Raw genomic sequence first — 27,977 nt, 5'->3', positions numbered from 1 at the left:
GTATGTACTTTCTGATACGAGCGTGTGTGCTGGGCGTAGTTAATGCTTGAACTGGTGCAGACACCTCGATAACACGTCTTGACAGGGCATTCAGTCCCACGTTGACGACATCCGCACTCCGTCGGAGACCATATAGTATGCGGATTGTTATGATTCAAAAGAAGGGATGATACTGTGCGCCTACTCTACTTCACGGTAGTGTTCTAACACCGAACAGACTGTGTTGGACGTGCTGGCGCACTGAGCCGGACTGTCCTCCGTGAGTCTTCCGTTGGAGAGCGCACGGATCACGGCCCTGTGCACCGAATCGGTGTCCAAGCCTCCCAGGAGCTGTTCCTCGGCGTCCGCGTTGGTGACGTTGTAGGCCTTGCAACTGTTGATGTCGTACTTGCTGTACATGCACCCTGAAGACAAAAAAGTTTGCCCTAGTCGAATTGTGTTCTGGCATCTACGAAGACGTAAGAAAGACGGGGAGGGGCCGCTGACAACATCGGGGTGTGCGTCTTGACTTTCTAACAAAGCTGGTCCACTTATTGGATTTTGAGTGTGATCAACTACGTTGTAACCACCTGTAACTGGCACCATCTGTCGGGTAGTCCTCGAAACACCTCCGACCTGCGTATAGACCAACTCAACCCTCTGACGTCACACCACTGCGGTGGTGCTGCTGTCGGCACTGCGCATGCGCAGAGGCTTTCTCTCGGGCTAATCTGGTTTCTGCGCACATGCAACGCTCACACCTGGTGTGGGCGAACGCGGACTTGTTTATGAACGGTCTGTTGGTCGATAGTTAGGTTGAAGAAGCCCTTGCAGCATTCGAGAGGTAACATCTACGCGCTATTTATGACGAATTGTCGCTTTATTAACATTTTTAAAATTATTTCAAGTATATAGGGTGAAAGAATGATGCGTAGAAATATACGCAGATCTGAAGTGTTTCAGCCTATAAATGGCGCCATTGTGTTCCCTCCTCGTAAAGGGTCACTAGTGATCGCAACACGGTCGATCACACTCAAAGGCAAAATGTGTGAACAAGCTTTGAGCGTGCAGTGCGTTTTAGCTTGAAATTCGGTATTCATGAGCACGTTTTTGTGTTGTTCGACACACTATTTTTTTTTTTTTTTTTTGCAATTGCATTGTGGGACGCAGCGTACATAGGTTGGCTTTTTCGCTTGTGGCGCGCTGCTCAGAGAGGCGCAGATTTGGCAATTTTCCAGATCATGCCCGCACAATCCTCTAAAACATAGTGTTACACTGGTATAGAATACACTATAGCAATCCTCAGAGTTTAGAACACGCCTGAATAAACGCATATAAGGGCAGAATCGAAGTGGCAAACGGTGAACGAGTGGTCAAAACGTACACGGGAACGTCCGATGCGTTTTGTGAGATGTGTTTGAAGTACCCAGACCAAACCCGCAAGCCCGCTTCTGCGAGCCCTCGTTCCCAGGCCTCGGGTGACAAAATGTGCCATAAATAATGTTCATTTCCGCTCGAAAGTGAGTTCTGGTCATATAACGTTCACGCAGTTTGCACTATCCTGCTTTCTTTTGGACGGGGTATCGCTTGGTCTAAATATTGGCTTCTCAGCCCTTTCTCATGTAAATCAACCGGAATGGCAACACTACTGCTAGGCGAAATATGCGTTCATTTTGCTCAAGGAGGCACCTTTACTGCACAATCTTTCGCAGCAGGAGCAACTGCTAAAGTTAAAGCTATGAGCTTGGGCTTCTAGCTGTCAGACAATGCCTTTAAAATGAAAGTATTTAAATATACTGCTGCTCTAAAAGTTGTCAGGAAAGTAAAAACTTCCGTATGAAGATTTTTTTTCATTGCTTCTTGAGTCGAGTAAATTGTGTGACAGGGGAACGACAGTGTCCTTGCTTTACTTCTATTGAAAACTGCCAGTACTGTGGTGTGGTGGTGTTTTAAATCTTCTTATAACATCAGTTGTGGGCCCAAAGTAGTCGAATATGCATGCAGATGGGCGCTAAAGAAGGCAAGACGGTGAGCTTACAAAAAGAAGAATAAAGCACAAACTTCCTTGTCTATAAAATATGTGGGGTGTCGCTGGGACAGTCGGCGCAGCTTCGCAACGTAAAACGGCAATGCTGTTTGTTTGTTTATTTATGTCCCCAAAATAACAACGCATGCCCACCCCCTGATTGGCCTTAAGAGTGAGCTATCTGGCCCGCATACACTCAAATCAGTTTGAGACCCCTAACCTAGACGAACGAGATACTTTAATATATCTTAACTTGGGGGCTACGTCAACAGGCCACTTAAACAAAAGCCATTGTTTACTTAGAATGTGAGCTCGTCGATTGCCATTAGGCGTTATTGAAAAAATAAACGCCGAGTTGAACAGCCTCCTACTCAAGGACGTAAAAGCATGCTCACCAGCCGCATCGCGAAGAGCCATGTTGCGGTACTTGCGAGTGACGGTACAGACCTCGATCTGGTACCTCTCCACGAGAGTCTTGAGGGCGCTGCATTCCAGCTGCCAGCGCATGCGCAGCGAATGGGCGCCGTCCCTCTCCAATGAAACCCGATTTATCTTCCCCAACTCTGCGCATGGAGAAAGAAGGGGAGGCCCCCGCCCATCAGGTAAGGAGAGAAACTGCGACTGACATCTTAAGAAGCGAAAGGAATGGCGAGTTCCGAGGATATTTACGCTCCACATCCAATGGTACTGCGGCAATGGCCGACAAAAACCCCGAAGAACGAAGCACGAAGCAAATAACGTGACCGCAATGCGGGACGCAAGTTCGTCGGCTTTTTGCGCAGAGGTTGCGGTGGCGTCCAGAACGCCGATCTCTTATTACTTCCGATAGGAAGGATAGTGGGTATACGACCTCAATCCTAGCTTCCTTGAGGTCTATACCCACTGTCCTTCCAATCCAGCCAATTGGAGCACGGCATTCTGACGTCACCGCAACCCCTGCGCAAGAAGCAGACGAACTTGCGCTCCGTATAGTCCTGGCCCCGCGTTTCAAACGCGGGCCTGTTGGTAACAGCGTGTTGGTGTATAGGCATCTTTGTTGGCCTTTGTACTCGCATGGTGTGGGCTTGAATATCGTAACGCGCAAACGTGAACAGCGGTAGCAGGCTGAGTATTTTATGACGCAATGCCATAGCTTACAAGTCTTTTTCCATGATTGGGGGAGGGGGGGGGGGGGGACCACTAATGGGCAGGGTACTTCATTTTTGGGTTTAATGTGTATTTTTAAATGGGGCGAGGGGGGATACAAATCGGACACTTTGTTCCAAGCTGGTAATTGAAGAGAAATCATGGTTTTCAACAAATTATTCTGGAATTTGGGTTTTCAGGTTGTGTTTAGAGAGATATAAGCTAAATTAATAAGAAAGAAAATTAATATGTTTCAATATATGAAATGCTATTTTCTTTTAGAAAAAGAAAAAAGTCGATGAAGCACAGAAGAGAGTTTGGAACATGAAATAAGAGTTAATTTTGGCTATCGGTTTTATTATAATTCTTGGTGCTTAGATAATGTCATGCATCGTCAGCATCGCTGTATCCATCTTTTTTCTGCCTGGTTTGGGGGCATACCTGAAAGATGAGGAACCTTCAGGACCTTCATCACATCTTACGCGTACATTTTCCAAGCACATTGATATCACTTAAGTGCGATAGGAAATAAACATCTGCTGTTGTTTTGTTTTTCTAAACAAAGATTTAAAAATAGGTTTTCGTCTTTCTCTTCTTTTTCTTTTTAAATTGGAAAGAGAGGGAGGGCAAAGGATAGGTTGCAATCGACACAAAAGCGACATTTTTGGCCTCGTTCTATGTCATTGCAGTTCACCGAAACTAACCGAATCTAGATTCGTTCCAAAGGTCTCAAGCTAGCGCATCTGCTATAGCTTAAAAGCCCTTTTCAATCATTTCGGAGCAAAGAAATTACGAAAACTCTTAAGGCCCGTTCACACTCTTGCGACCTAGTTAGACTGAGAGAGACCAGACCGGTTTTTAAGCCTCTTGCGACTTCTTAGGACCAGCTCCGCTGCATTGCATCCGGTCTTAAGAAGTCGCAAAAGGCTTAAAAACCGGTCTGGTCTCTCTCGGTCGACGTCGGTCGCAAGGGTCTGAACGGGCCTTTAAATTCGAGTTCCGAATTCGGTAGAGAAAATTGGGTTTAACTCATTTTTAAGAAACACGTTCGGGGTGCGAATACCGGGAAATATTGGATTTTACACAAAATCGAAGGACCCTACTAATAGGCTAAGCATCTGGTTGTGTTAGACACGTTTTATCAAACAGAGTGGGGAGTCAGAGGCAGACAAATAATGCTTTAGGAATGTAACTAGAAAGTTATGGCTGCATCTGACTGAAAGAAAGAAATATTTGACTTTTGTTTTGCTACCCTCTCGAGAGTGAGGAACTCTCGTTGTTGACATAATGGGAAAAAATATGGAACACAAGAACGAAGACAATAAAAAAGAAAAGGTACGACAGTAATTCGAAAACAGTAGACATTATGTATAGACCTTTTCTGCAAGTGCGCCGCCATCTTGAATTGACGTCACTTCCAGTATGCGCGAAACATTGTTTTGCGTTTGCCACGCCAATAGAAGGCATTTAGGATATAAGCGTAAGTGTCACACTTTCTCGTTTTGCCTCCGCTTTATTTTTTTACTATTTGCAGATTGAAACGTAGGATTCTTTTTCATCGCCCATACCGGATACGCCTATTAGGTGGCTGGGGACGAGAGTACACAGATAAGGTCTATACTGTTTGGCAATTCGCCCAATTTTCTATCTTGCCCTATCTCTTTCTTTCTTTAAAAACTGATAAAAAAAATAGACATTCGCTGCCGTTCTAGCGGCGACCGCTACTCCCTCTCTCATTATTAGGGAGTTGTAATAGACCGTTTTTCTCTTCCGCTACGGTATCCCTGAAGAAAACGCCGCTGCTGCGCATGCGCGCCACCAGCCTTCTCTGCATAGTTCAAGGTCTTGTGGCGGATTACGGAGCGCTATCTGGGTGCTTAGCGGGCTGCGGGAACGGTCTACTACAATTCCCTATTGTCCCTAGGGTGCCTTCATGTGCGCTTCACATAGAGTGATGCCAACTGCCTGTTTCCCTTTCCCCCGCCGCCATTTTGTTCCTCATTGTTTCCCCGTGCGTTTCCCGTGCGCCGGAAAGTGGCCTTTGTGTCCATCGGTCCCCCCATCCGAGGGGGGAAATGCTAATCCTCCCTCCGTGGGTTCCCCAACGCTGCTCCGAACTTGTGAGATAAGGTGCTTGTTTCCCGGCGGGTTATAAGCCCCACGGATTATCGCCGAGGAACAAAATGGCTGCTGGTGTGTCGGCGAGTGGTATTACAAAGGGTGGCACCACCCTAGCAAAGCGCACATGAAGTCGCCCTGATTGTCCCAAGACACTCGCCTTTCGAAACGGGGACGACGCACGACGTCCACGCCATCTCGGATGTCTTGGGCTTGCTCTGGGCGGCCACCGCGAACTGGTACAACTTGCCTGGCTCCAGTTCAAGTACAGTTGACGTTACATTGGGAGGCACTCTGCGCCATTCGAGAGATTGGTCGCAGCCGTAGAACCACGGAAGCATGCGTGGACACCAAAAGACTGTGTATCCTTGAGGTGGTGCCTCCTCCGAACCATATCCTGCTTCTTCCGTTTTTGACGGAGCGGAGGAGTCGTTCGAGTAAAACCAAGAGGCAGAGGGACTCGTTGATGGTCTCCAAGACACCTCGTATTCTCCCGATGAAAGAGCCATCACTTTGATGTCTTGTGGGGCACTCATCACTGCAACGGAAATACGCCATTAATTAGGTAGACGACAGAAAGAATCAAGGAAGTATTTGGTGACGAGAGACATCATTACTCCGACGTAAGGAGCAACGCAAACAAGCTTCTTTATTTGTTAGTTCGGCTTATGTGAAGGTCACCCACGCATGTGGGAACGCGTAAGAAAGAGTTGAAGGCAGATGCGTGCAGATATTTGCTCTCAACGCGTCATCCAGGCAAATGGCGAACTATGGTACTATAGGAGTACCGTAGTTCTAAATGTACGGCCCAAACAAACCCAATATTTCTCGTCATGTTGATCAATAAGGGTTGTTGAGGTTTGCTTTGACGAGGTAAGAAGTTGTTTACATCTTGAAAATTTTATAGTTCGTAAGTCCCGGCTTCTTTGCTACCGCGAATGCAAAAAGTTAACGCTGCATGCTCCCTAGCAGTCTTGCGGTTGGCTGTAGGCTACCAAACACCATCAGCTCTTCCAAAACTGATATGGGAAACTCGCGCGCATCAGTCGAGACTAGGCTTGTGGGAATAGTATTATTTTTTTATTCGAAGCGAATACGAAGTAAATTGTAAATTGCATCGAATAATTTAGAAGCGAATAGTGAATTGCATCGAATAATATCGAAGCGAATGGTTCGAACAGAGAAGGTGTTAAAACAAATGTTAATAACTTCATTAGTCAGGCATGTGATTTCTTCACATTCATTAATCAGGCCAACTGTTTATTTCTTTGCATGAAAATAGAAAAAAAAATCTAGGTAGTTTCACAAGCTCTTCTGGTAGTTACAAATAAGGTATGTTCGCGTCAAGTTATTTTCCAAATATTTCAGCACTAAATATAGCTGCGTCTTACAATCGGGGTTGCGTTGCAATCGTGGAAACGCGTAACATCGGCATGTCTGGCGTTCGCCGTTATTATGAAAACACGAAATGCGGCGCAACTTCTGCCCCCGCAGGTGTAAAAAAAAAATTACCTCCAGCGACGTTAATCGTTTGTACCGAATACTTCGAATTTTCCTAAGATTAGTATTCGAATCGAAGCGATTTTTGAATAGCCTATACTTGACCAAATATAACAACCGAATATTCGCACAAGCCTAGTCGAGACCGTAGCAGCTAGAGGAAGCAAAGGAAGTTTACTCACAATCATCGTGCTTGCCGACGCGGATGTTGGAATGGTTCTTAGAAATCCCGTGCTCATTGAGGGACCATAACCGGAAATTGTACGCAGTGCTTTGACGAAGATCATCGAAGGTTGCGGTCGGCACCTGAGTGGTCTTGTTCTCGCATTGTTCTTCTGGGGACATTTCCTCGCAGCATTCCACTAGGTACTTCAACGTTATGCCGGACCACTGCTTTTTCGAAATGGCCTATATATAAAAAGAACGCGTATAAAATGTTACTTGCCCCATTCCGATTACTGTGTATTGCAACAAGAAATATGTCGTATGGTAAAAGAAAACGGGGCAACCTACCGCAAAATTGAGTGTGATGCTTCTCTTACTTTGGTAGTTCTGAACTTTAAAACCGCACGGGGAGATCTTGGGTGGTCCATAGGGAACTACATTTCCAAAACAAAAAATACACTAAGCAAAGGCTACTGATAAAATGACACGTGCTTGCATTCAATAATTAACTGCAGACGAAAGGCTACTCGGTCGTTCTTTCATATTGTCTATCGGTGAAGTTAACAACACCAGGATTTAAGTACAAGCAGGTCACATCTTAAACATTTCTTGCTACCAAGCGATGAAGATAATTAATTATGTTTGCGTGAGATTCTGAAAAAACTCGGAAGTATTTTGCTAGTGAAGCATCCTCCATCCAAAGCTTTGATTCGCCTCACAAAACACTTCATAATGCTCTGACTTCAGTTGAAAATGCACAGGCCATATGTCCGGCTTGAGTTAATACCACTCACCATCAGGAAGAGTCTCTTTCACCATGTAAATGGCGCCCGTCCAAGGTTCAGGAATGGCTGATTTAGAAGCTCTTGCTCGGAGTCGAAAAGTGTAGTTGGTGTATGGTTCGAGTCCCTGCACCATGACCGACGTCTTGTTCAAAATATGTAGCTCCTAGACATAAGACAAAGCGAGCGACGTGAGTCCTCCTGTAACGGATACATGCATTAAACGTGCCCCCCAGATCTGAAGGGGCTTTTTAGTGCAACCGGGCTTATTTACCCTGGTGATTTAAACACGGTATCAATCACAAAACCGACAATTCTAAGCACAACACGAGCTTTAGCATGGATTTTCCCGGTAGAATCTACGAAAAATATTGCTTTAAGAAATTTACGAAATGTGTTCAATTAACGTCAACATGAAAATTAAGTTCAGAGTTTCTCACAGATATATCAAGCTGGAACACGCCTTGGAAATTACAGCAAGACAATATTAAGCCAACTTTAAAGCAAAGTGATGTATCCTAATATAAAAATATGTGCGTCATTTCTGTTATTTAACAATGTCTTCATTCATTCTGACATAAGGTCAGATTAACACGCTTTTTATTAAAGCCCATGAACGTAGGATACCTGCACTCTACTACCCCGTTTGACCAGACAGCCCACACACACACACACACACAGAGAGGGAGAGAAAGAGAAACTATGTCTAAACGTAAGCTTACCTTCCACTCTTGCTCGTACTGAGATAAGTAACCGATTTCGTAGGCTACTTCCAGCTTTGGATTCTCCATCCGCTCCACAGGAGCCTTCCAGCGGATTGTAACGCCGCGTTTTGTTACAGCTATGCTCTTGAAGTCTCTCGGCTCGGAAAGCTTCACTGAAAATTAAAATAAACAAGAGGAAGTACAACTTCTTTTTTCAGTTCTGACGTAAAGAATTTCGCATATGTTTGGTGCTTTCAGTTGTTTCTGAAAAATGGCTTACCGACTCCATGCAGAACAAAAAAAAACAAAAAATAACTAAAGGAAATGAGATAAAAGCGTGCAGCGACATTAGAGCACTAAGCCCTGCTTAGAAGGACGCTACCGGAGAGTTTTAGGGAACCGTTTGTGCACGTTCGATACGGTATACTATGGGCCCTCCGGTACGAACTGCACATATATGCTATCGCGGAAGATTCGCGCATGCGCAGTTCGTATCGTATCGGATGTGCGAAAACGGCTGCTTAAAACTCTCGTTTGGTCCCGTCGAATCGTACCGTCAGCTACGGTCGACCTTAAAGTGGGGAGTCTCTACTCACTGCCCGCCCTCCAATCAGAGCAAACAAGAGCGTCGTCTGCTACTCGCGCAGGGTATGGCGTTCGAACGCCAAACGCCAGACCATGGGCTTCATTTACCGTTAGCTGACTATATATCTTAAGGATTCCGTGGGTTTAATCATAAATTCACATTTTTAAAAAATAAATTACAATTGTTTACCGGGAATAAACAACACGTGCAAGATTTTAAAAAAAATAAAGACATTACGAATGGAACTCTTACGAATTGACAAGTGGTCGTAGCTGTAAGTCCAGTTCTTCGAGCCAAGCTCGTTCCTGCCGGTCAGAACGAAACGAAACCTCGGGGCTTCCTTTCGGTAAACCGGTGTGGAGCTCAAGTTCCAAGTGCAAGACGACGGCGTCCGCAATTCTTTCGCTTTGGGGCATTCGCGGGGCGACCCCTGGTGTGACCTGTAAAATATGAAACACAGATGATACCAGTCCAGTGACCAGAGCGTTATGGGCTGTATACAGTATACTTACTGACAGATAAGCTTAATCTGTCGGTGACCGTAACATATTCAATCCATGACCTTTGGTAAACGTGAATAGTTCTATGTAGGGCGTCTATAGGCACACCGCGGGTATACATTTAAACTGTTCTAGAAGACGGTAATGAATCTCAAAAGAGGTGACTGAGAAGAAGGAAATGTCTCGTATAGTATATTCTTTGACGGCTGCGGACATTCAGCAGCGTTACTTTCCACACCTCTACACCTTCGGGTAGAGTGTACCAATGGCCATTTTCACGGTTCTTTAAAAATGTGTACTCTCCTTACCGATAACCTCGTATCACAAAACCTCTACGTATAGGTGATGGCATTAGACAGAAATCTATTTTTATTGCCTAACCATGGCACTTCCTGTAATAAGAACGCGTCAGTTTCCACAGTCATTCAAAAGAAGCACCGAGTACTATTTTATTATGAAATGAGTTCGCCCTATAATTAGGCCTGGAACTATCTCAACAAAACCAGAAATCTCAATAAAACAAAAAGTATCTCCATGGAAAGAAATTTTTCTTGCGGAGGATATACTTCCAAATTGACATTGAAAAGTTTGCAAAGTCTAGAAAGCGTGTGGTAAGGATTGCACAAAGAACCTCTGGGAGTACAATAAAGAATTCCTTCGGAATTATTAAAAATTGAATCGACCCAAAATATTAGTTGTTGTTGTTTTTTCCCACAAAGTAACGCGCATTGCAACACCTACGTACCCGATTGGCCCGAATATTGCACTGAGGACATAGCTGGATCTAATATTAGAGTCCGGATTTCTCCATGAACACGTCAGGTTCTTGTAATGGTAGCTGATGCACTTGAAGTCTTCCACGGGCAACGGCAGCTCTGCACAAAATTACGCCATACGTGAAGCAACAACAAAGGCTGACAAATGTCGCGTAGAGGTAACACCACCAAGAATATTCGAAACCTGTGAACAGCCTCGTCTACCTTCACATAACACCATCATGCTCGGGTATGCTGCCAACTCAACGAGGTAGAGTGGCTTAGAGCGATAAAGTGGTAAACCCAATATACAGCACCACGGCTGGCGGCATCTAGCGGAGGCATTGCGAAGCTACCCTAATTTTGTCGTAAAAGCACATGTTGGACTTAAAACAAACGGAACATAATTTATCTCGTCAGTACTGTTATTAAAGATGAAGAAGCAATCATTTGTGTGCGGTACTTCGTTGAAATCTAGAGGTAAAACCACAAGGTCGCGTGTCTAGTGGTCAAAATGTGCAACATGGCGGCGGACAATTGGGGGTCACTTTTGAAAGTGACCCCCAATTAACCGCCGTCATGTTGCATATAATTCAAGCGATAAACAGGCAGCTGATCAGCTGCCAGTTTATCGCTCTAAGCCCCTCATATCGTTGCGCACACTTAGCGATTGAGCCAGAGTCCGACGCCGCTGGACATGAGGCCTAGCCGAACGCTGACAGAGCAGTCGTGTCCAAATTCCAATATGTGTCTGCGCTCGATATCACCACGATGACGTCAAACTTCTAGTGCAGGGGCCTTGACTGCTTTGAGTGGCCTATTGGTAAAGACCAGGAACCGCAACAGTGACCTACCTCCAACGGTGACCTGGGTTGCGCAGACGTGAAAGGCGTGATCGGGGAACTTGAGCATGCAGTAGTAGCTTCCAGAGTCGTTCAACTCGGCTTCCTCCTTGCGCAGCAGAACTGACGAGCCCTCGTAGATCAGCTTGTCTTGGGGTACATAGCTGCCGTTGAATTTCAGCGCTAGCTTGCTTCCACTGGCCTCGTACGTCCGGTTCTTGCCCAGGGAGAATTTGGCAGGCTTCACGGTGCAGCTCAAAGCCAACGGTTTTCCAACTTCCAGGCTGAAGTCCTTGGGCATGTCTGAGTCCATAATGGGCAAGACGTGTCATGGCTTAAGTGAATGCTATAAAATGCATGGCTTCTTACGGAACATGCACGCCGCAGTTACTATATATATATATATATATAGAGAGAGAGAGAGAGAGATAATTGGTAAACAAGTATTATGGAAGTTTACACAGCTGGAAGCTAGTTTGCCACAAGGGACGTCTGTCGTCTCCATCGCAGATGATAAATTTAGTCACTGCAGTCCAACCGCTTGTCTGAGGTCTTTGACGTGCATCATATACAGTACTGATGAACGAACTCACACCGGTACAATTATCACGCAAATCAAACCGGGCAGGGGTGGGGCTGAGCCCGGGACTTCTAGGTTTTGAAGCATGAGCTTTCGCTCCACGTGCTCCAAGCCAAATATTTGAGAATGGTTACATTTTTGTAATTAATAATTCGTATTTGGAATTACTCTTATCTCGCTTCAGTTAATTATATTTATAAACGAACCTGTCAACTTTTGTCAACTGACGAAATCTTATATCACTTCATGGCATTTTAATCGACGTCCTGATAGCCTTAATCCGGCTGTTTGTTTCTTTGTCGTCAAGAAGGAGTGAACCTAAGCAAACAATTTAGAAATATTGAGTCCGGTACTAAACTATACAGATTAGAAACGTGGCCAGCGAAACCCCTGGAGAGGTGCAACTATTGACAGTAAACGTTCAGCAAGAGCGCACAAAATAAATCTGGAAGACGACAACTCACCTCCAGAGATGGGAGAGAAGAGAGAGTTGCAGGAAAGTAACCATACCCCAGGACACAGGCACGTCATCACAAAGTACGCAGGGGTGACCCCCCGAGTTTGAAGCATCGTAGGTTCGCCTTAAGGCTTTGAGTTTTCTGTGATCAACGATTCTGTAGACACCAGAAAGCACAAAGCGGTCTTAGTTTCAAAGTAAATGCACACACAAGTATTGATAACACTAGCTTGATACCGTATCAATAAACTAGTAAATGCAAACACAAGTGTTGATAACACTAGCTTGATACCGTATCAATAAACTAGTTTGGTACCTTATTCGAAAAAGGAAACAGTGTTCAAATGTTGTACGTCTTCACTGTTATTCACATTTATGATTGCGCACATTTTACTCTGAATGTCATGAGTTGCGTCTATTAGCTCTGTATTTTTCTTCGAAGTGAAAGCAATTTGAAGGCTACAACAAATGTCGATTGTGGTATAGAGATTGTCTTCAGTACATCAGGCACCGAATACTGAATTTGAATGGGAACCAGATAGGATCCAGAAGATATCTTCCTTTTAACGTTAACGTACGGGTTACCTCTTTTTTTTTTTTAACAAATCGACTGATGTAATCGTCGGAAAAAAACGGTTCAAATGCCAGAAGAACGAATATATACTGTAAATGACTTAATTTTCGCGCGCGAATCGCGTACGATTTGGGAAAAATACGTCCCGCGCGGTGGACTCTATATTGAGATTCCACCGCGCCTCGAGGATTATAATACGTGAGTTATTCCAAAACTTCAGCTTTGACCTAAATCGCGAAATATTGAGCCCGCGAAAAATAAGTCGTTTACAGTATCTAGTAACATATTTATAAAAACATTTCGCTTACACTATTTTTTTACAAATCCATGTTGCTGTCCTAGATTGCCTCAGTCATCTATATTAATCTGGTAGATCCGCAACTGCCGAGTAGCTCCCCCGAACTCATTTGGTAGATACTTTTATTGTCAGTTAAGTTAATAATTATCAGTTCTCACGTGGCAGGGAACAGATGATATTCGAAGCGAATATTAAATGCCGAAAATGACATCAATATTCTCGCATATTAGAAAAGAATACTCACCGTATCTGCGGTATCAGCAGCTGAGAACGATCTGACAACTGGACGACGTCTTTGAGCAGAAGCCAGCAGTCGCAGTAAGCTCTGAGAACCTTGGAACCTCTAGTACTGTGATCGGGAAATACACAATCCCAAATGCAGGTCCACAACACAGGCCCTGAGCGTCTTATAAATCAACGCGCGATCACCAATGTGGTGGGCACGACGGAAACTTGTCAGGACAAGACTCTGAGGGGAACAAGACAGAGGCAACTCTCTCCCATTCCCGAGGAAAACAAGCGCTTCAAGGGTAAGAAAGAGCAGGGAAGGGCAGTCAGCCACACTTTGCGAATTCATCGGCTAGCCGAAAGAACTCAAGCAAAAAGAGCCGCATTCTAACGCTTTCGCAGAAGCCGTTCGTGGGGCTCCGATGATTGCACCGAAGCCCCATACGAGTTTTCGTGCCTAAACTTCTGGGAAGCTAAGCGCCTAAGCTCCCACTGTAGCGCAGCCCGACACATACAACGCAACGGATGAGGTGTAGAGAGGCAAACTCCCAATCTCCAGGAAGGCGAGATTTGCAATGATAAGCGTAGTCGGGAAGCGGCATTTTGTTTTTGTTTTTTTGTCTTCGTTCCTTGAAGCGTACAAGTCGTGAAAGAGCGTGAGTGACTGAGCGACAGCGTCGACGGTTCTGATGTTAGACATCAGGGTCAATGGCACGTGGGAGTGTCTCCGCCCGCGAGGAGCGGAGGTTTCGGGTTACGAACCGCGCGGCGTTCCTGTCCGGTTTGTCGTGGCTTTCTTCATGTACTTCTGCGGATTTGGGCAGCGGGCTCGCCGAAATCAAATATGGACTGAACAAGAGGCAAGCCGTTTCAAGAATTCCTTATTCACCGAGAGCAAGATGTAAGCCCTCCGTCCACTAAGAGACAAAAACAAGGAGGCACCAGATGATGGGCGAGATGTCAGGGTTTGCGCGAGAGCGTGGGAACAAGCACGTCCACACATGAGGGTGTTTTCATTTACATAATTTTGTTCACCATATTGTTAGTCGTCTGATGGGTGCGGAAGATGAAGATTCCCAAAAATAATGCAAAGCCATCAAATACTTCGCGCACAGCGACTTTTCAAGTTTCACGGCAATGGCACCTAGAGGATAGCGTAGTAAGGCAGGCGGGATGGTTAAAGTGAAACATTTCTAAAACCTAAGACGGAGGCTCCAAAGAGGGGAAAAACACAAGACGAGACGTCTTGAGTTTTAGAAATGGATAATGCCACCTAAAACAGAAATGACAAACTGATGTGATCTGAAAACGCACTAGCCTTTGCGGCTTCATCGAACTACAGGCCCGAAAGAATTGTCCGCCTTCGGGCGGGTTCTGCTAAAGAGTGGATTCAAAGAGCTTTTTCCTGCTACAAAACATTTAGAATGTTTTTTGCAAAAATTATTTTATACGCAGGTCCTCACACCTGCCCATTTCGATTTAGGTGAGCATCGTGACGGCATGTGGTCGATAATCACTACTGCGTGATGCAAGTTAAAAACCTAGACTGGCAGTCGTAGCGCAATGGCTCACTTTCTCGTCTAGTGGGAAACAATGTCTCCACACCCGGCTAGACTAAACGCTTGCTCTCCAGACAACTAACGACTAATTTGTTTTTATACTCAGGGACAACATTTTAAGGCTATGAAGTCAAGGAGCTATGTACATGGCAGGGTACCTCAATGCCTTTCTGTTTAGGGCGATGCCATCCTTTCTAGTCACCGATGCCGACAGCGCGCGCTCACAGGGGAAATACAAAGAAACCGTCGAAACCATAATGTCGCTGCAGCGCAGTTAGAGGCACGAGTGCGTGCAGGGACACTCTCTTTCACGCGCTTCAGAGCGAAAAGTAAGCGTTCGGAACAAAATAGCCAGATATATCATCACGCTGAGCAAAGCGCACATGAGCGCACCCTTCCCTTGATGCCCAACCGCCGGTACACGCTGAGCGCCGATCAAAGCTAGGCGCACGCGCTCTCTTTTCACTTCTTCAGAAATGCCCCAGAACGTTATCCTCGAGCAAAAGTGTCCGTGTATTATTTGGCGCGTGCTTATCTGACTTTCCGAAGAGGAAATCTTGAGCAGCTGGATTGTATTTATGGCGCTATCCACTGATCTTTATTGTAGTAGGCTGGATCGCGGATCGGGAGCCCGCCGGTGTCGCCACCGGCGGCCGTTGCTCGACACCAGGCAATACACACAAGTCTATGGGAGAAACGCACAAAAGTAAAAATATTGAAGCATGTACGCTGTGCTCGGAGACTAGTATTTTATGGTGTGCGTCGATCCTTATGTCGGTTGTTTGGAGATCGAATCGGCATTTGTCAAACGTTCGAACGCCGATGAAAAAAATCAAACGTACCGCAGCACGTACGGCTGAGCCGGCAAGCCTGCTCTCGTAGTGGAGTAAACAAAGGTACTTGCCGTCAATGAGACCGTCCTCGGGGAAGCCTAGAAGTTGGTGAATGACAAAGAAGTTCCATCTCGACAGCCGCTTTCCGGGAGTGAGCGAATTCCGCGTAGCAGAGCCTTCGAGCTTGTCGTCTGCTAAACCTAACTCAACGAAACCGCCACCGACTCCGCGGTAACTCTAGGTAACTCTTGCCTCATTGAGCTGCACTACAGCAGAGTCACTCTTGACCACTGCCAGTTTTAATCTTTGTACGCAAGCTATTTGACGGGCTTATCGAAAAGTATTCAAAAAGTTTCAGTGCCGACAACAACTTAGAAACGGGGGAAACGGCACTTTTTCTCGTTCCTCCCATAGAGTCCCATGCATTGGCTGGTGTCAATCAATGGTCGCCGGTGGCGACACTTGACCCCAGCTGCCGAAGCCGCGGTCCGCGATCCAGCCTACTATAATAGAGATCAGTGGTGCTATCTGTAAAACAAGAATGTACACATATTTGCCGCGTATATATTACACCTCATGAACCAACCGAGCGCGCGAGAAAGAAATAAGTACGTAGATATTCCGGTTCCATCTCTTTCCACTGAAAAATAAAAGTTTCCATTTTTTATACTTATTTTAGCTTCGAAAGCATTGCAAAAACGTTTTTAATTACATTCTTTCAGGCACATTCTTGCTTGTATTTTCATACGGGTCGCCTCACTTTATCACTATGGCCGCACGAGAGGTTATTGTATTTCTAGATCGGCAGGCATGCGGTTTAGATAAGCTCGTTGTAGCGAACGCCGATTTAGCGACCCCGGTTTATCGAATGTCTTTGTAGAGAACCCAGTTTAGGGAAAATGGCGATGATTCTCCTTTTAGCAAGTTCGGCCGCCGCGAAACGGTGTGTACGGGTAAGTCAGGTGAGTTAACATTTTTGTAATGAGCCACCGCAGACACCGCAGACACCGCCGCGAAGCGGCGGGAGCGCAGCGGGGGGCATGGCTTAACACGCGCACCAGTGATACACGCGAGAAGTAGAAAAGCCTTTTTTTTTTTTAATAGTTCCCCTTTTCGATAAACGGCGTTTCTCTAAACTGAGCCTCTGCTTTATCTAAACCGTGCTTCGATAAAACGTGCCCATTCTCTAAAACGTGCTTCGATGAAATGGGATTCAATCAACCGTAGTAAACCCTTTCTAGATACCACATTAATTTGTTTCCACCAAATCAGGTTGTGTGCAGATTCGTCATTGCCGGCTTCGGTGGAGGTCTAAATGAAACTTCATTGACAACTATAATTTAGAGCACCCTAAATATCTTTATACCAGCCCTTGGTGAAATCAATCGATGTCAAGCACGTTACACCAACGTCTAAACATACTTAATGCGATAACTCTCCGCCATGGGCATTCTCGCTTAATAGTTAGGTTCATGAGGGAACTTCCTAGCGCCACAGTGCGGTTTCCTGTCACGGAGTTGTCGACCTCGACCTACGGGGAAGCCGCTTCGGTCGAGGAAAAGAGACGAGCTAGACAGTCAAGAGTTCGGCCTTCGTTCTATTTTCTTTTCTTTACGACGGAAGTAAAGAAATCGGAAGGAAGGCGCGATCGGGTCGTTGCTCGCCTTTACGGTCGTTGCTACAGAGACGTAGGCACGCTCACGTCGCGCGCGTACGCGCGTTGCACACACGAGGGCATGTTGCCGTTGGAAGAGGTAGGACTGGGACAGACATTTTGAACTAGGTGCGCACTGCGTTGGTGCAAAAGTTGAGGTCCGGCTGTTATTCCCAAAAGCTAACTTTATAATTATCTCGCGGCACAAACAAATAGGGTGTATTTATGCTGTTCCACTAGAAGGAAAACATAGAATACCTGAGCCCTGCCAACACCACCTAGACAGAAGGCCTCCGCATGGTTTCCTCTTCTTCTATGAAACGTCATCACAGTCGGATCGCGCTCGGTCGGCTATTGGACCCGAGCCCGACCTTCGACGCGCTGATTGGCCACGAGCCGCAGCCGAACACTGACGCAGCACTCGTGCCCAATCTCTCGCCTCCATCGATCTGACTATGATGACGCGTGTGGAGGCCTTCTGTCTAGGTGGTGTTGGCCCTGCTCGGGCAGAACTTTTAAGTGAAGGGTTTCAACAACGGAAATGATATTACTGAGAAGGTGTAGATAACAGCTTGTTTTGCTTTTATTCGTTATAAAACGAGTTGGGGCTTCCTCCATTTAATGCGGTAGGCGGACGCGGATGATTTTGCATTTTAAGGACATAGTGAGGCGGTGACTAAAAGCCATTGCTCGGCAAAGGACTGTCATTGGACAACTTCCAATTCATTATTGAACGTCCCGTCTTAAGTGAGATGCAACACAATAAAGTTGAACATACGCACGTACGATTGAAATACCAGACAAAGTTACATGGTTAAGGTTGCATATTTTTATCCTGGATTTATGTAAGAAAGAGAGCGGAAATAAATTAACGGTCCTCAAGGACCTGTCAGATATTGATTTTAGAGTGACGTCGATAGCCGGAGCATGGCCACCCGTAGAACTTGCATCACGAACAAACAAAAAAAAAGTATAGGACTAGAATTTAAATTGGATGAAAAAAAGAAAGCCCAGTAGAAGTCCAATGTAACACTTATGCCCGAGTTCCACTCGAGTGACAAACAAAAGTGGCCGACACCGACAATCCTCGAGCACATGCACCACGCAAGCGAAGGTACCTTTGGCAGGCTTGCGGTCTTTTGGTGATCGTGAGCTAAGCACGAGTGATTGAAATCCTGCCAAAGGTGCCATCTCGTACATGCTTCACGTTCTCGAGGCTTGTCAATGTCGGTTGTTTCTGTTTGTCGCTCTAGTGGGACTTGAGCATAAGGATCATCGCCTTGATTCATCGATATAACACATCAATTCATCGAACAATTATCGACATTGCCGTGGCCTTTCACTTGTCTGAAGTGTAACCCTCACATAAAGTCGCATCTTTGGGAGGGGTTCATAGCCTTCCCGGCACCACAACGAAAGGCCTCCGAGAACTGCGGCATGTTCATAAGTGGCACGTTGCAGCGCATACGCGGAGGGGAGTACCAACCGGGAGTCTGTTTCTCGTTGTTGGAGCACCACTTGAAGCAGCTGCTGATGAAGAAAAGCTGCTCATCCGTGAATCTCGCCAAGCTTCCTCCGAGTGGTCGTGGCTGCTTCTTGTTGGTCTTCGTCCCATGAAACGCCTGATACACCTTCAGTATGCCGCCGCAGTCGGCGAAGTTCTCGGAGAGCGCGTGGTCGCCGAAGTTGACGCCTCCGCCCCAGGGCAGCGGATTGTAGAGCTCCCGGAGGCAGTCCAGGCGGCGTTCGAAGAGGACGCGAGACTCGGCAGTCCACCAGTTACGACGGACGCCATCGCGGTTAAAGAGGCCCATGTCTGGGTCGAACGCGTGCGTTATCTCGTGCCCCACCACGTGCCCGATGCTACCGAAGTTATAGGAATACGGATAGCCGTCCACGTAGAAGGGCGGGTACAAGATGGCTGCCGGGATCACCATGACGTGGTATACGGGAACGTAAAACGCGTTCACCAGGGTGAGGGGTACGTTCACCAGGTCCGATACGACGCGAGAGCCGTTCTTTCGGAGGAATCTCTTTTTGTAAGAAAGCTCGGCGGCACGTAGCGTGAGCACCATGTGAAAGTACGTTCCGTCGAGTCTTGGAGCGTACCGGTAGTGGCGCTTGAGCGCCCTAATTGAATTCAGTTCTGGCGGGTACCCGACGACGGCCCGCAACGTGTGCAATTTATCAAGGGCGCTTCTCTTGGTCGCGGAGTCCATGCACGTTGAGGTGACCATGGTTTCATTGGCTACCTTGCGAATGTGATCGACCAGTCTGGTCGCGTTGTCGATCACTCTGTGGGGAAGCCAGCGCTTGGTGAAAAGGTGCGCGAACGCGAAGGGCATATTGGCGTCTGTGTCGACATAGCAGCGTCCTAGCATGTATCCTAGTGTGGCGTAGCCAACCCCACTGTCATCCGCAAACTGGGCACGGGAGAGAGAATAGGAGGTCATAGGCGCAATGTGACGTGCCAGATGCCAAGAGATGTACGGCAGCAAAGCGTCCATGTCCTTCTTCCTGCTAATCAAGTGGCCGACCAGCGTGAGCAGACGATGGTTCATAACGAACATCTCGTCATGTGGCTCCAGTTCAATAGGTAGGTGTTTGTTTACGACATCTAGCCACTCCGTTGAAGTGAGGTATGGGCCCACGATGTCGTCTAGATCCTTGATGGTCAAATACTGAAGGTCAAAGTCGGGACGCGGTTCAAGTACCGAGGGCATGATGGTTGAAATTACCTTGTTGTCGAGTTCTAGGACGTTTTCCACGATGTCCTTGCTGACGGTGGTGCCGGCCAGTATAAGGGAGGCTCTGCGAAAGTAGGTCAGCAGAGAGCCCTTTTGCATGAGCGCATTGCGCGCCACGAACCACTCAGTCATGTAGGGGTTACTGGCGAAGTGGAGCATGCGGAAGCCTCTCCGCTTGAAGTAGGGGTCCACGGTTAGTTGGAAGAGAACGGGAACTCCCCAGTCCAGGGTAAGGGAAACCATCAGGTCTAGGGTTTCCAGCTTGGACCTGGAGGGGAATAAGGAACCGGGCCCGCTTGTAAACGTGCCATGTTTGACTCATCACGCGAGCTCAAAGGGTCCAATTGCAAGACACTGCCCGATCTCCCCAAGGTCATCCTGGCGATATCCCCCAAAGGTAATCATGGTGATTGCGCCTGGTGAAAAAGGCTGAAGGGGGGAAATTTACTTAAAAGAATAAGGAAAGGAATCATACTTTTTGTTTTCTCTTTGTTTCTTGGCCAGGTTGCGCAAGAACCGCCCGTTATAAAAGGTGCATCCATTAGCATCCATCCATCAATCCATCCACTGCACCGCTAAGCCTACTTTTCCATTTTGACGTGCAATGATTGGACAGGGTAGCATTAAATTTATACAGGTTAGTATATTCACAGTTTTCATCGACAAGGCTTTAGTGTTGGCATAATTCTATCAAATACATACTTTAACTTCACCTTGTTAATTATACTCAAGAAGCCAATCTCTGCGATCTTCGAAATCAGCTGAGCGAATCAGGAAGCGCAACATCCGTTTAGACTTAAAAATGAAGTCTGCGTTGTGGCATTACGCAATGCAAAGCGTCATGCTTGCATTGCGCAATGCCACAGCGCAGACTTAATTTTGAAGTCTAAACAGATAGTCTGCCTCATCATTCGCTGAGCTGATTTCGTAGATAGCAGAGATTGGCTCTTCCAGTGTTTTGCGGGTATGTAGACGCTTAGGCATTTCTTAGAATGTAGAGTGCAAAATTACCAGCACTGTTCAAATTGTGCATACATGTCTTGTACGGGACGTCATTGCACAGCACCAATGATCACGTCTGCTTGCAGAGAAAAACAAATTCGGTAGTGCGAAGTATGGGCTACAAAAGGCACGTGCGCAGCAGCAAAGTCATTCACAGTAGCTTCGTTCAATTTACCTGCACCTCCTGCACCGGTGCAGAAAAGGGTAGGGCAGCGTACTTCCGGTATTCGTATCCACATACGACCGGAAGTACACCACCCTACTCTTTTCTGCACCGGTGAAGGAGGTGCAGGTAAGTCGATCGAAGCTTGTAATCTCTGACGTGACGTCAGCACAAGCCATGTACGAGCATATTCTTGGACGGGTATTGTGGTTTACGAAAAGTGGCATTTTTTTTCTCGAACTAGAGTAGACAAGACACGTCTGCATAGGGAGTATTCACCGGACGCCTTATTTGAGCGCGCTGTTCACAACGCATGCTCAGAATGAGCCGTCTTTTAGGCTGCTGCTAAGACCGGCAGCCTTGGTGGTGTGGAGTGCACGTTGCAAAAGCACTGTGGAAGTTCGCAGTCAACTGGCGCTCAGCAGCCACAGACTCGGTCATGGCCATCAGAAAATGCACCCAATTAGCGCCGAGGTATTTTGGTAGCGTTCTCCTATGGTTTTCATTCCCTGACGTCGTGACCAGGGTTTTCCTTGTCGCGACATCACAAGTTGTGATCTAGGTTACATTACCATCTGTTGTACCCGCAAGTTTGATGTTGTGTGTGAAAAACACCGTGAAAGGTAGGAGTCATAGTGTTCTCAAACCAGCACCAACAAAGTTGGCCGTCTGAAGCGGGTTTCAGGTGCAGCGATTCCGCGGCCCTTATCGCTGCCGCTAGCGGCGCGGCGGCACGCATCGCGAGGTTTCATCTCACAAGAGCGCGTTGCGATGGCCAATGTTGCTTGCAGCAAGCAAATGCGCACAGTCGTTAACAGCGGCTTCTAAAAACAATTTTAATGCCTTAGTTTTCAGTTTCCCCTTTAATTTCACCTTAATAAAACAAAACAAAAATCGTTTAAATTACTAAATAAACCACGACCGGTCGTGAAATAAACCTTAGCCTTAGTTCCTTTTATTTTTTTTTTTTTTTTCAAGTTTTGTTGTTGCGAAGTATGAAACCTCGGATCATCCTCGGCAGCGTCACAGGAAGCGCCTTCCTCGGATGTAAAGACTTCAACTGATATGGCCGACCTGAACCTTCTGGACGGCGTTCAAACCCGTAGTAGTTCGGTGGTTTCATACTGGCCTTGTCGATCACTTTCACGGCCTCAGTCGCCTCTTGCCAGAGTTTCTCTTTGGTCCCATTGTTCCTAAATTCTTTGAGCTGCGCGTCACAAAGAACCCGACGCTTCGACACTTCTCTGGTAAGCAGTTCATTGAACTGGGCGCGATACATTGTGTCTTACTTGGTGTGACGGTCTGTGTCGGAAAAGACACGTCAATGTCGCTCAGTTCTTTTTCTTCTTCTTTTTTTTTTTTTGTTTTTCTCACTCGCGTTTGCACAAGCCGCTTCCGACCAGCGTCTCTCGCGCTCGCTACAGTTGGTACGCAGGCGACGGGAGTAAAAGAACCGCGTAATTCATTGAGAAAACAAATTCCGAGGAAAGGGACAGCAATCACCCTTTTACATAATCTCCTGAAGTTACGACGCGACTGCTGAAGCACAGAAGCTCGACCAGCCGGAGAAAAAGAAACCGCAAACCACTTGAGTACTTTTTCTGCTTGTCGCCTGCTTCAAAAACGTGAAAACGCCGCCGTCCTATGCGCCAGCTTTTCCGCAATGTTTCTCCTCCTGTCACGTGTTTTCCCCCGCGCTAGAAGCAGTGTTGTACGGAACGGCGTTCCAAGGAACGGCGTTCCTGGAACGCGTTCCTTCTAGGAGGAACGAAGGAACGCCGCCGTTCTATTTTGCATCCCTGGAACTGGAACGGGAACGCGTTACATTTTTACTGGAACGAAAAGAGTAACGGCGTTCCTTTCATCGTTCAGTGGGGTAATTTGTATCTTATTTTTACGAGGGAAATATTTGAAGTATAAAAAACTAAATCTTTACGACAATATTGTTATAACTCGTTAACTCTTTGGTTACTTATCTTCGGATTTATATTGTGTGGTCCTCGCTTGGTAACAGTCATTCGCAGGAGAGCTAGTGGACATGAATGATTCTTTTTTGAGTGCCTGAGACTGCGGTACAGAAAGCAAAACTTTTAGTCGCACGAAAAGATACAAAGAGGGACGTTTCAAACTCAGCTACTCTTTTTGCTTCCACGAATCCTCATACACCCAGAAATCTAAGGCTGACTAAGCCATTCCTGAACTTTCATAAAGAGACCTACAGTTACAACAAAATCACAGGTTACCAGACATCGAACGCACCCTTGTATCCCGAATATTGGTCACTTAAACGATACACAAAAATTAACCTTTATTCCTTCTCCCCTTGTCCCCCACCTTCAAACTGAAGAATGAATCAAACCTTCACAAAGAACTACTTGTAGTTTTCAAGACTGAGCTTCCAAAAGCATACCCTTCCCTTCACTTGTCCATCTTGCGGACAGCAACATCGAGGAGCAACTGTTGTAAAGTTCGAAAAAGGGTCTTTGTTAGATTTAAACGCGTGAGGTTCTTGTAAAACGCTCGTACAATGTGGGCTAACAGTAGATTTGGCTCATCTGAATCGTTCATCACAAACATGAATATGGTTAAAAGCTGCGATTTTTGAACTTGAATTTATCAACAAATAAAACCTTGATTCCGCTTGTTTTCTTCTCCTGGTGCCCTTCCATCACGACATATAAATTCGTATATTCCCATTTGATGGGATAGATAAAAAAAAAGAGAAAACTTTGCTTGATCTAGCCAAATATGATAAATCAGCAAAATACAAATGTAACGTATATATGTAACGATACGTTCCATTTTTTTAACTGTAACGGGAACGAGTTCCTTTTTCACAGATGGAACTTGTAACGGGAACGCGTTCCAAAAATCAGAAGGAACGAGGAACGAGCTTTCGTTCCTTTTTTTGAGGAACGTGTACAACACTGGCTAGAAGTGACCAGCGCGGAAGCTGCTGCTCTGCCGCGGCGAAACATTTCCAACCTGGTGGAACCGTGCCGCTCAGCCGCTGCGTCTGCCAGAGCGCCGCGACAGCAAAAATCGCGCCGCTCTGGCTAAAAATCGCTGCATGTGAAACCCGCTAGACGATGCTCTTATGCCCGTCGTTTAACAAATCGCGGAAAGCCGACTAAAGCGACGCTTTTGTTCGCGTACATTGCTAATATTCACTGGACGCTATATTTGAGTGCGCTGTTCACTGCGCATTCTCGTAATGAACTCAGACTTTTAGGCTGCTAAAACTGGCACGCTTGATGGTGTGGAATACACATTGCAAAAGAACCGTGGGAGCTCGCCGTGAGCGCCCTCTAAGCAGCCGCGAACTATGCTATGCCGCCAGTGAATACTGCTCATAGTCGAGGGACCTTCAGGTCAACAAGCTATCAGCTAATGCAAGGAATAAATCTCGCCGGTGACCTACCTTGGTGGCGAATTAGGCCAACTGAGGTTGAATCGAGCCAGGAACGCTTTCAGCTCATGCATGTGCTCATGTTCACCGAAGGCGAGCTGGGCGCACCTCTGGAACAACAGCGCCACTTGTTTCGATGGGTCAAGCTTGTCACCCTTCGTGTCCTCAAGGACAAGGCTGATGACGACCGCCGATGCCACGCGCTGCTGAAGATCTTGGAAGAGGTTGTTCGTCCCCGGGTTCGCCCGCTGCCAGCCTCCGCACACGAAGCCGTAGAAGTCGTCGCAGGGGTCACCCCTGACGGCGTCCAGTGACCGCGAGATGGCTTCACTAGCGTCGAAGCAGCTCGGGTTGGAGCATCCCATCACGTAGTTGCGCACGATCCGCGGCATGGTGGCGGCCACGGCGAACGTTAGCAAGGTCGTGACGGACACGAAGATGCCGTAGCGATACCAGCGCGAGCGGGGCTTCACCACACGCTTCGAATCACCTGATCCATCAGAGGGCGTCGTCGTCATGGTCGTGGCTCTGGCTGAGGCCTTGGTCCGGGCTGCGGTCCTTAACGAGCCCGGTGTGCTGAACCTCGAAGTCATTGGATCTAAGGTATCTACCAAAGGAACGAAAATGGTGTATCTCGGAAAGGGGTCAAACGTACCCTTGAGAGTTCTTCGCGGGTGCTGCGCGCGCTGCCTGTGCATGCGCTCTGCGCTCGTGAACGGGTGCTCATGTGCAGATGGTGTCATGTGACCATCCAGACCAGACCTATAGACGCTTTACAGCAGTTGTGCATGGGCGCCGCCATAACTGACCTTCAGTTCTTGTTTCCGCTTATTCCATTTTCTTCACTTCGTCATTACCATAGCAGTCCAGGTTTTTGCCATCTTAGATTCCATTCTGTCCTTCTTCCCAGCATTGGCCTTTTTGAAGGCTCGTCAACACTCGTTCCAGTGGCTCGGTATCGCCGTAAGACAAGAGAAGGTCAGCAATGACGGCTGTATTCTGGCGCGTGTGTAAAGCCTCTATTATTATCTCATCGTAGAGTTCCGATCCTAGGGTAAGGGGAGCCTAGCTAAAAACGATCTATATTGATAAACTCCCCGTATGAGAGCCGGGAGCCTATCTATAAGGTAGGCTCCCCTATCGAATGGATAAATAGTCTATTGTATTTTCGAGAGGTGGCCGATGTTGGTAGTGAGGTGGTTGTCCGAGAGGTGCTGTCGGGTACCGGCGCAGGTCTGCATAAATGGCCTTGAATGCCGTTGGTGGCGATGTCTTGCCTTGTCAATGTCGGGAAAGGAGTGGCAGCCGCTGCTGCAGGTGTCGTCGTGGCCGGGGAGTAGAAGTCGGGTTCATCCGCTAAGGCGACCCGGTAACGGCGGGGGCCCGCGTCCTCGCGGGCCCCGCCGAGGGCGAGGAAGGACACCGGTGACTGTCGACTTATTTATTCCAAATCCCAGGGTCAACTGTTCCAAAGCGACACTAGCAAGCACGAGCTGAGCACGCGACACTGCGTGTGGGGCACGCGCTTCTCTGGTTCAGAATTCGCGCCGTACGACCGCTCAACTCAGAATACTACATTCTCCCTTCCTTAATAATTTTTTTTACAGAAACATAATGGGAGAATAAAAAGCCAAACAAAGAACACAAAGCACTATGAAGCAAGCCCCCATTCTCCCTTTCTTAATTTTCAAGCATTTGCTAGAGGGAAGGATACGTACTACAAAAACACACTCTCGAGTTTCGAAATGAAGACCCAAAAATAAAAAAAAGAAGAATCAAGTCCGGTGACAAGTCAGTATCATTTCGATAGGTTCAGTCAAAGTCGGAGAAAACGCCGACTCATGCATGTGTGTGAAAAGTTCGTTGAAAATCGTCAGGCGTTATTGTTCTCAAAACTTCGGTACTTTGACAGTCGAAATCAGAACTCCTTTCAAAAATTAAGCCTATTCCTGGCACCACTCGTCTTGAACGCAAAAGGTGCTAATTCGTGCGCATACGGCAGTGCCAAGCAACGTAGCTGCTCACCAGCAAAAGCGAAGCACAAGGCAAGGTGGCTTTAGCTGAAATCTCTTGGCGCGTGCGGGCGTTCTCTTTCTCTGAAGTTGTGTCGTGAAAGTCATATGCAGCAGAATACCTAGGGCTTGCAGGGGAACCAGGCGCTGCAGGAACATCAGATGCAGCAGAAAACCGGGCCTCATAGGAAAACCAGGCGCTGCACTCTTTCATCTTGGCGAAGTGTCAGTAAAGGCGGGTGGCCATCTTTCAAACAGTCATGTCGGGAGGCAGGAGCTTGCGGCCATCTTGGGCACTGACTTGGATCGGCGTCGGAGCATCACAACAATAAAAAAACAGCTTGAGCGTAACTACGCTACACTTCTGAATCCTCCGAACCTCAGCCTGAACGTACAACACAAAAACAAAGCTCGATTTGAAGAAAGTCCACGTCATCGCAGGGCGGACGGGATAAAAAAAAATTGCTGCCTCTGAAGGCCAGCTGCTCGGCCAGGGCTTATTTCTCGCCTGGAACAATGTTCACGTCATCGCAGGGCGGACGGAACCGAAAACAAAATGCTGTCTCGCAAGACCAGCTAACTCTCTCAGGGCTTATTTTTTTGCCTGGAACATTAATTCTGGAACGCGCTGCGTCCAAAAAAAAAAAACAGTAAAGCTACAAAAAAATGAACTCGGCGTTCGAAACGTTAGGCGTACAGGAGTTCCGAGACCCTCTGGTTCGGAGAAACGAGTACTACCTGGCTCGAAGTAGGCCGCACGAAAAGAAACAGACGAAAGTAGAAAAACCAAACGCTAGCTCGACTGGCCCGAAATAGTGATAACGAAACGCCGCAAGGCTGCGAAGAAAACAACGTCCAAGATGCGCCGGTTCTTGCCAACTATGCGACCGGGACGCAGTGCTTGCCTTGAAACTGTCGTTGCCCTTTTGGAATCCCATCCTCGTCGCCATATTGTATTTTCGAGAGGTGGCCGATGTTGGTAGTGAGGTGGTTGTCCGAGAGGTGCTGTCGGGTACCGGCGCAGGTCTGCATAAATGGCCTTGAATGCCGTTGGTGGCGATGTCTTGCCTTGTCAATGTCGGGAAAGGAGTGGCAGCCGCTGCTGCAGGTGTCGTCGTGGCCGGGGAGTAGAAGTCGGGTTCATCCGCTAAGGCGACCCGGTAACGGCGGGGGCCCGCGTCCTCGCGGGCCCCGCCGAGGGCGAGGAAGGACACCGGTGACTGTCGACTTATTTATTCCAAATCCCAGGGTCAACTGTTCCAAAGCGACACTAGCAAGCACGAGCTGAGCACGCGACACTGCGTGTGGGGCACGCGCTTCTCTGGTTCAGAATTCGCGCCGTACGACCGCTCAACTCAGAATACTACATAGTCCCTCTT

General features: G+C 47.2%; 2 protein-coding genes across 2 annotated transcripts; both read right to left on the bottom strand.

The window, feature by feature from the left end:
- Positions 1-10: 10 nt before the first annotated feature.
- Positions 11-12,232, bottom strand: LOC8039342. Its single transcript, XM_029988572.3, has 11 exons — positions 12,127-12,232; positions 11,095-11,385; positions 10,231-10,360; positions 9,238-9,425; positions 8,418-8,572; positions 7,708-7,861; positions 7,262-7,347; positions 6,931-7,156; positions 5,409-5,786; positions 2,401-2,568; positions 11-404 (listed from the first exon to the last, which is right to left on the bottom strand). Exons 1-11 carry the CDS (start codon positions 12,230-12,232, stop codon positions 181-183), a joined length of 2,106 nt encoding a protein of 701 aa, XP_029844432.3. The 3' UTR covers positions 11-180.
- A 6,394-nt stretch (positions 12,233-18,626) lies between these two features.
- Positions 18,627-19,970, bottom strand: LOC8039345 (endothelin-converting enzyme 1-like). Its single transcript, XM_029988571.3, has one exon. It carries the CDS (start codon positions 19,833-19,835, stop codon positions 18,627-18,629), a length of 1,209 nt encoding a protein of 402 aa, XP_029844431.3. The 5' UTR covers positions 19,836-19,970.
- Between the last annotated feature and the right edge of the window lie 8,007 nt (positions 19,971-27,977).

Source organism: Ixodes scapularis, unplaced genomic scaffold (genome assembly GCF_016920785.2).
Source record: "Ixodes scapularis isolate PalLabHiFi unplaced genomic scaffold, ASM1692078v2 PGA_scaffold12__126_contigs__length_90152505, whole genome shotgun sequence".
NCBI lineage: Eukaryota > Metazoa > Arthropoda > Arachnida > Ixodida > Ixodidae > Ixodes > Ixodes scapularis.
The sequence above is the reverse complement of the archived record's forward strand: the minus strand, read 5'-3'. Positions and strand labels throughout refer to the sequence as shown.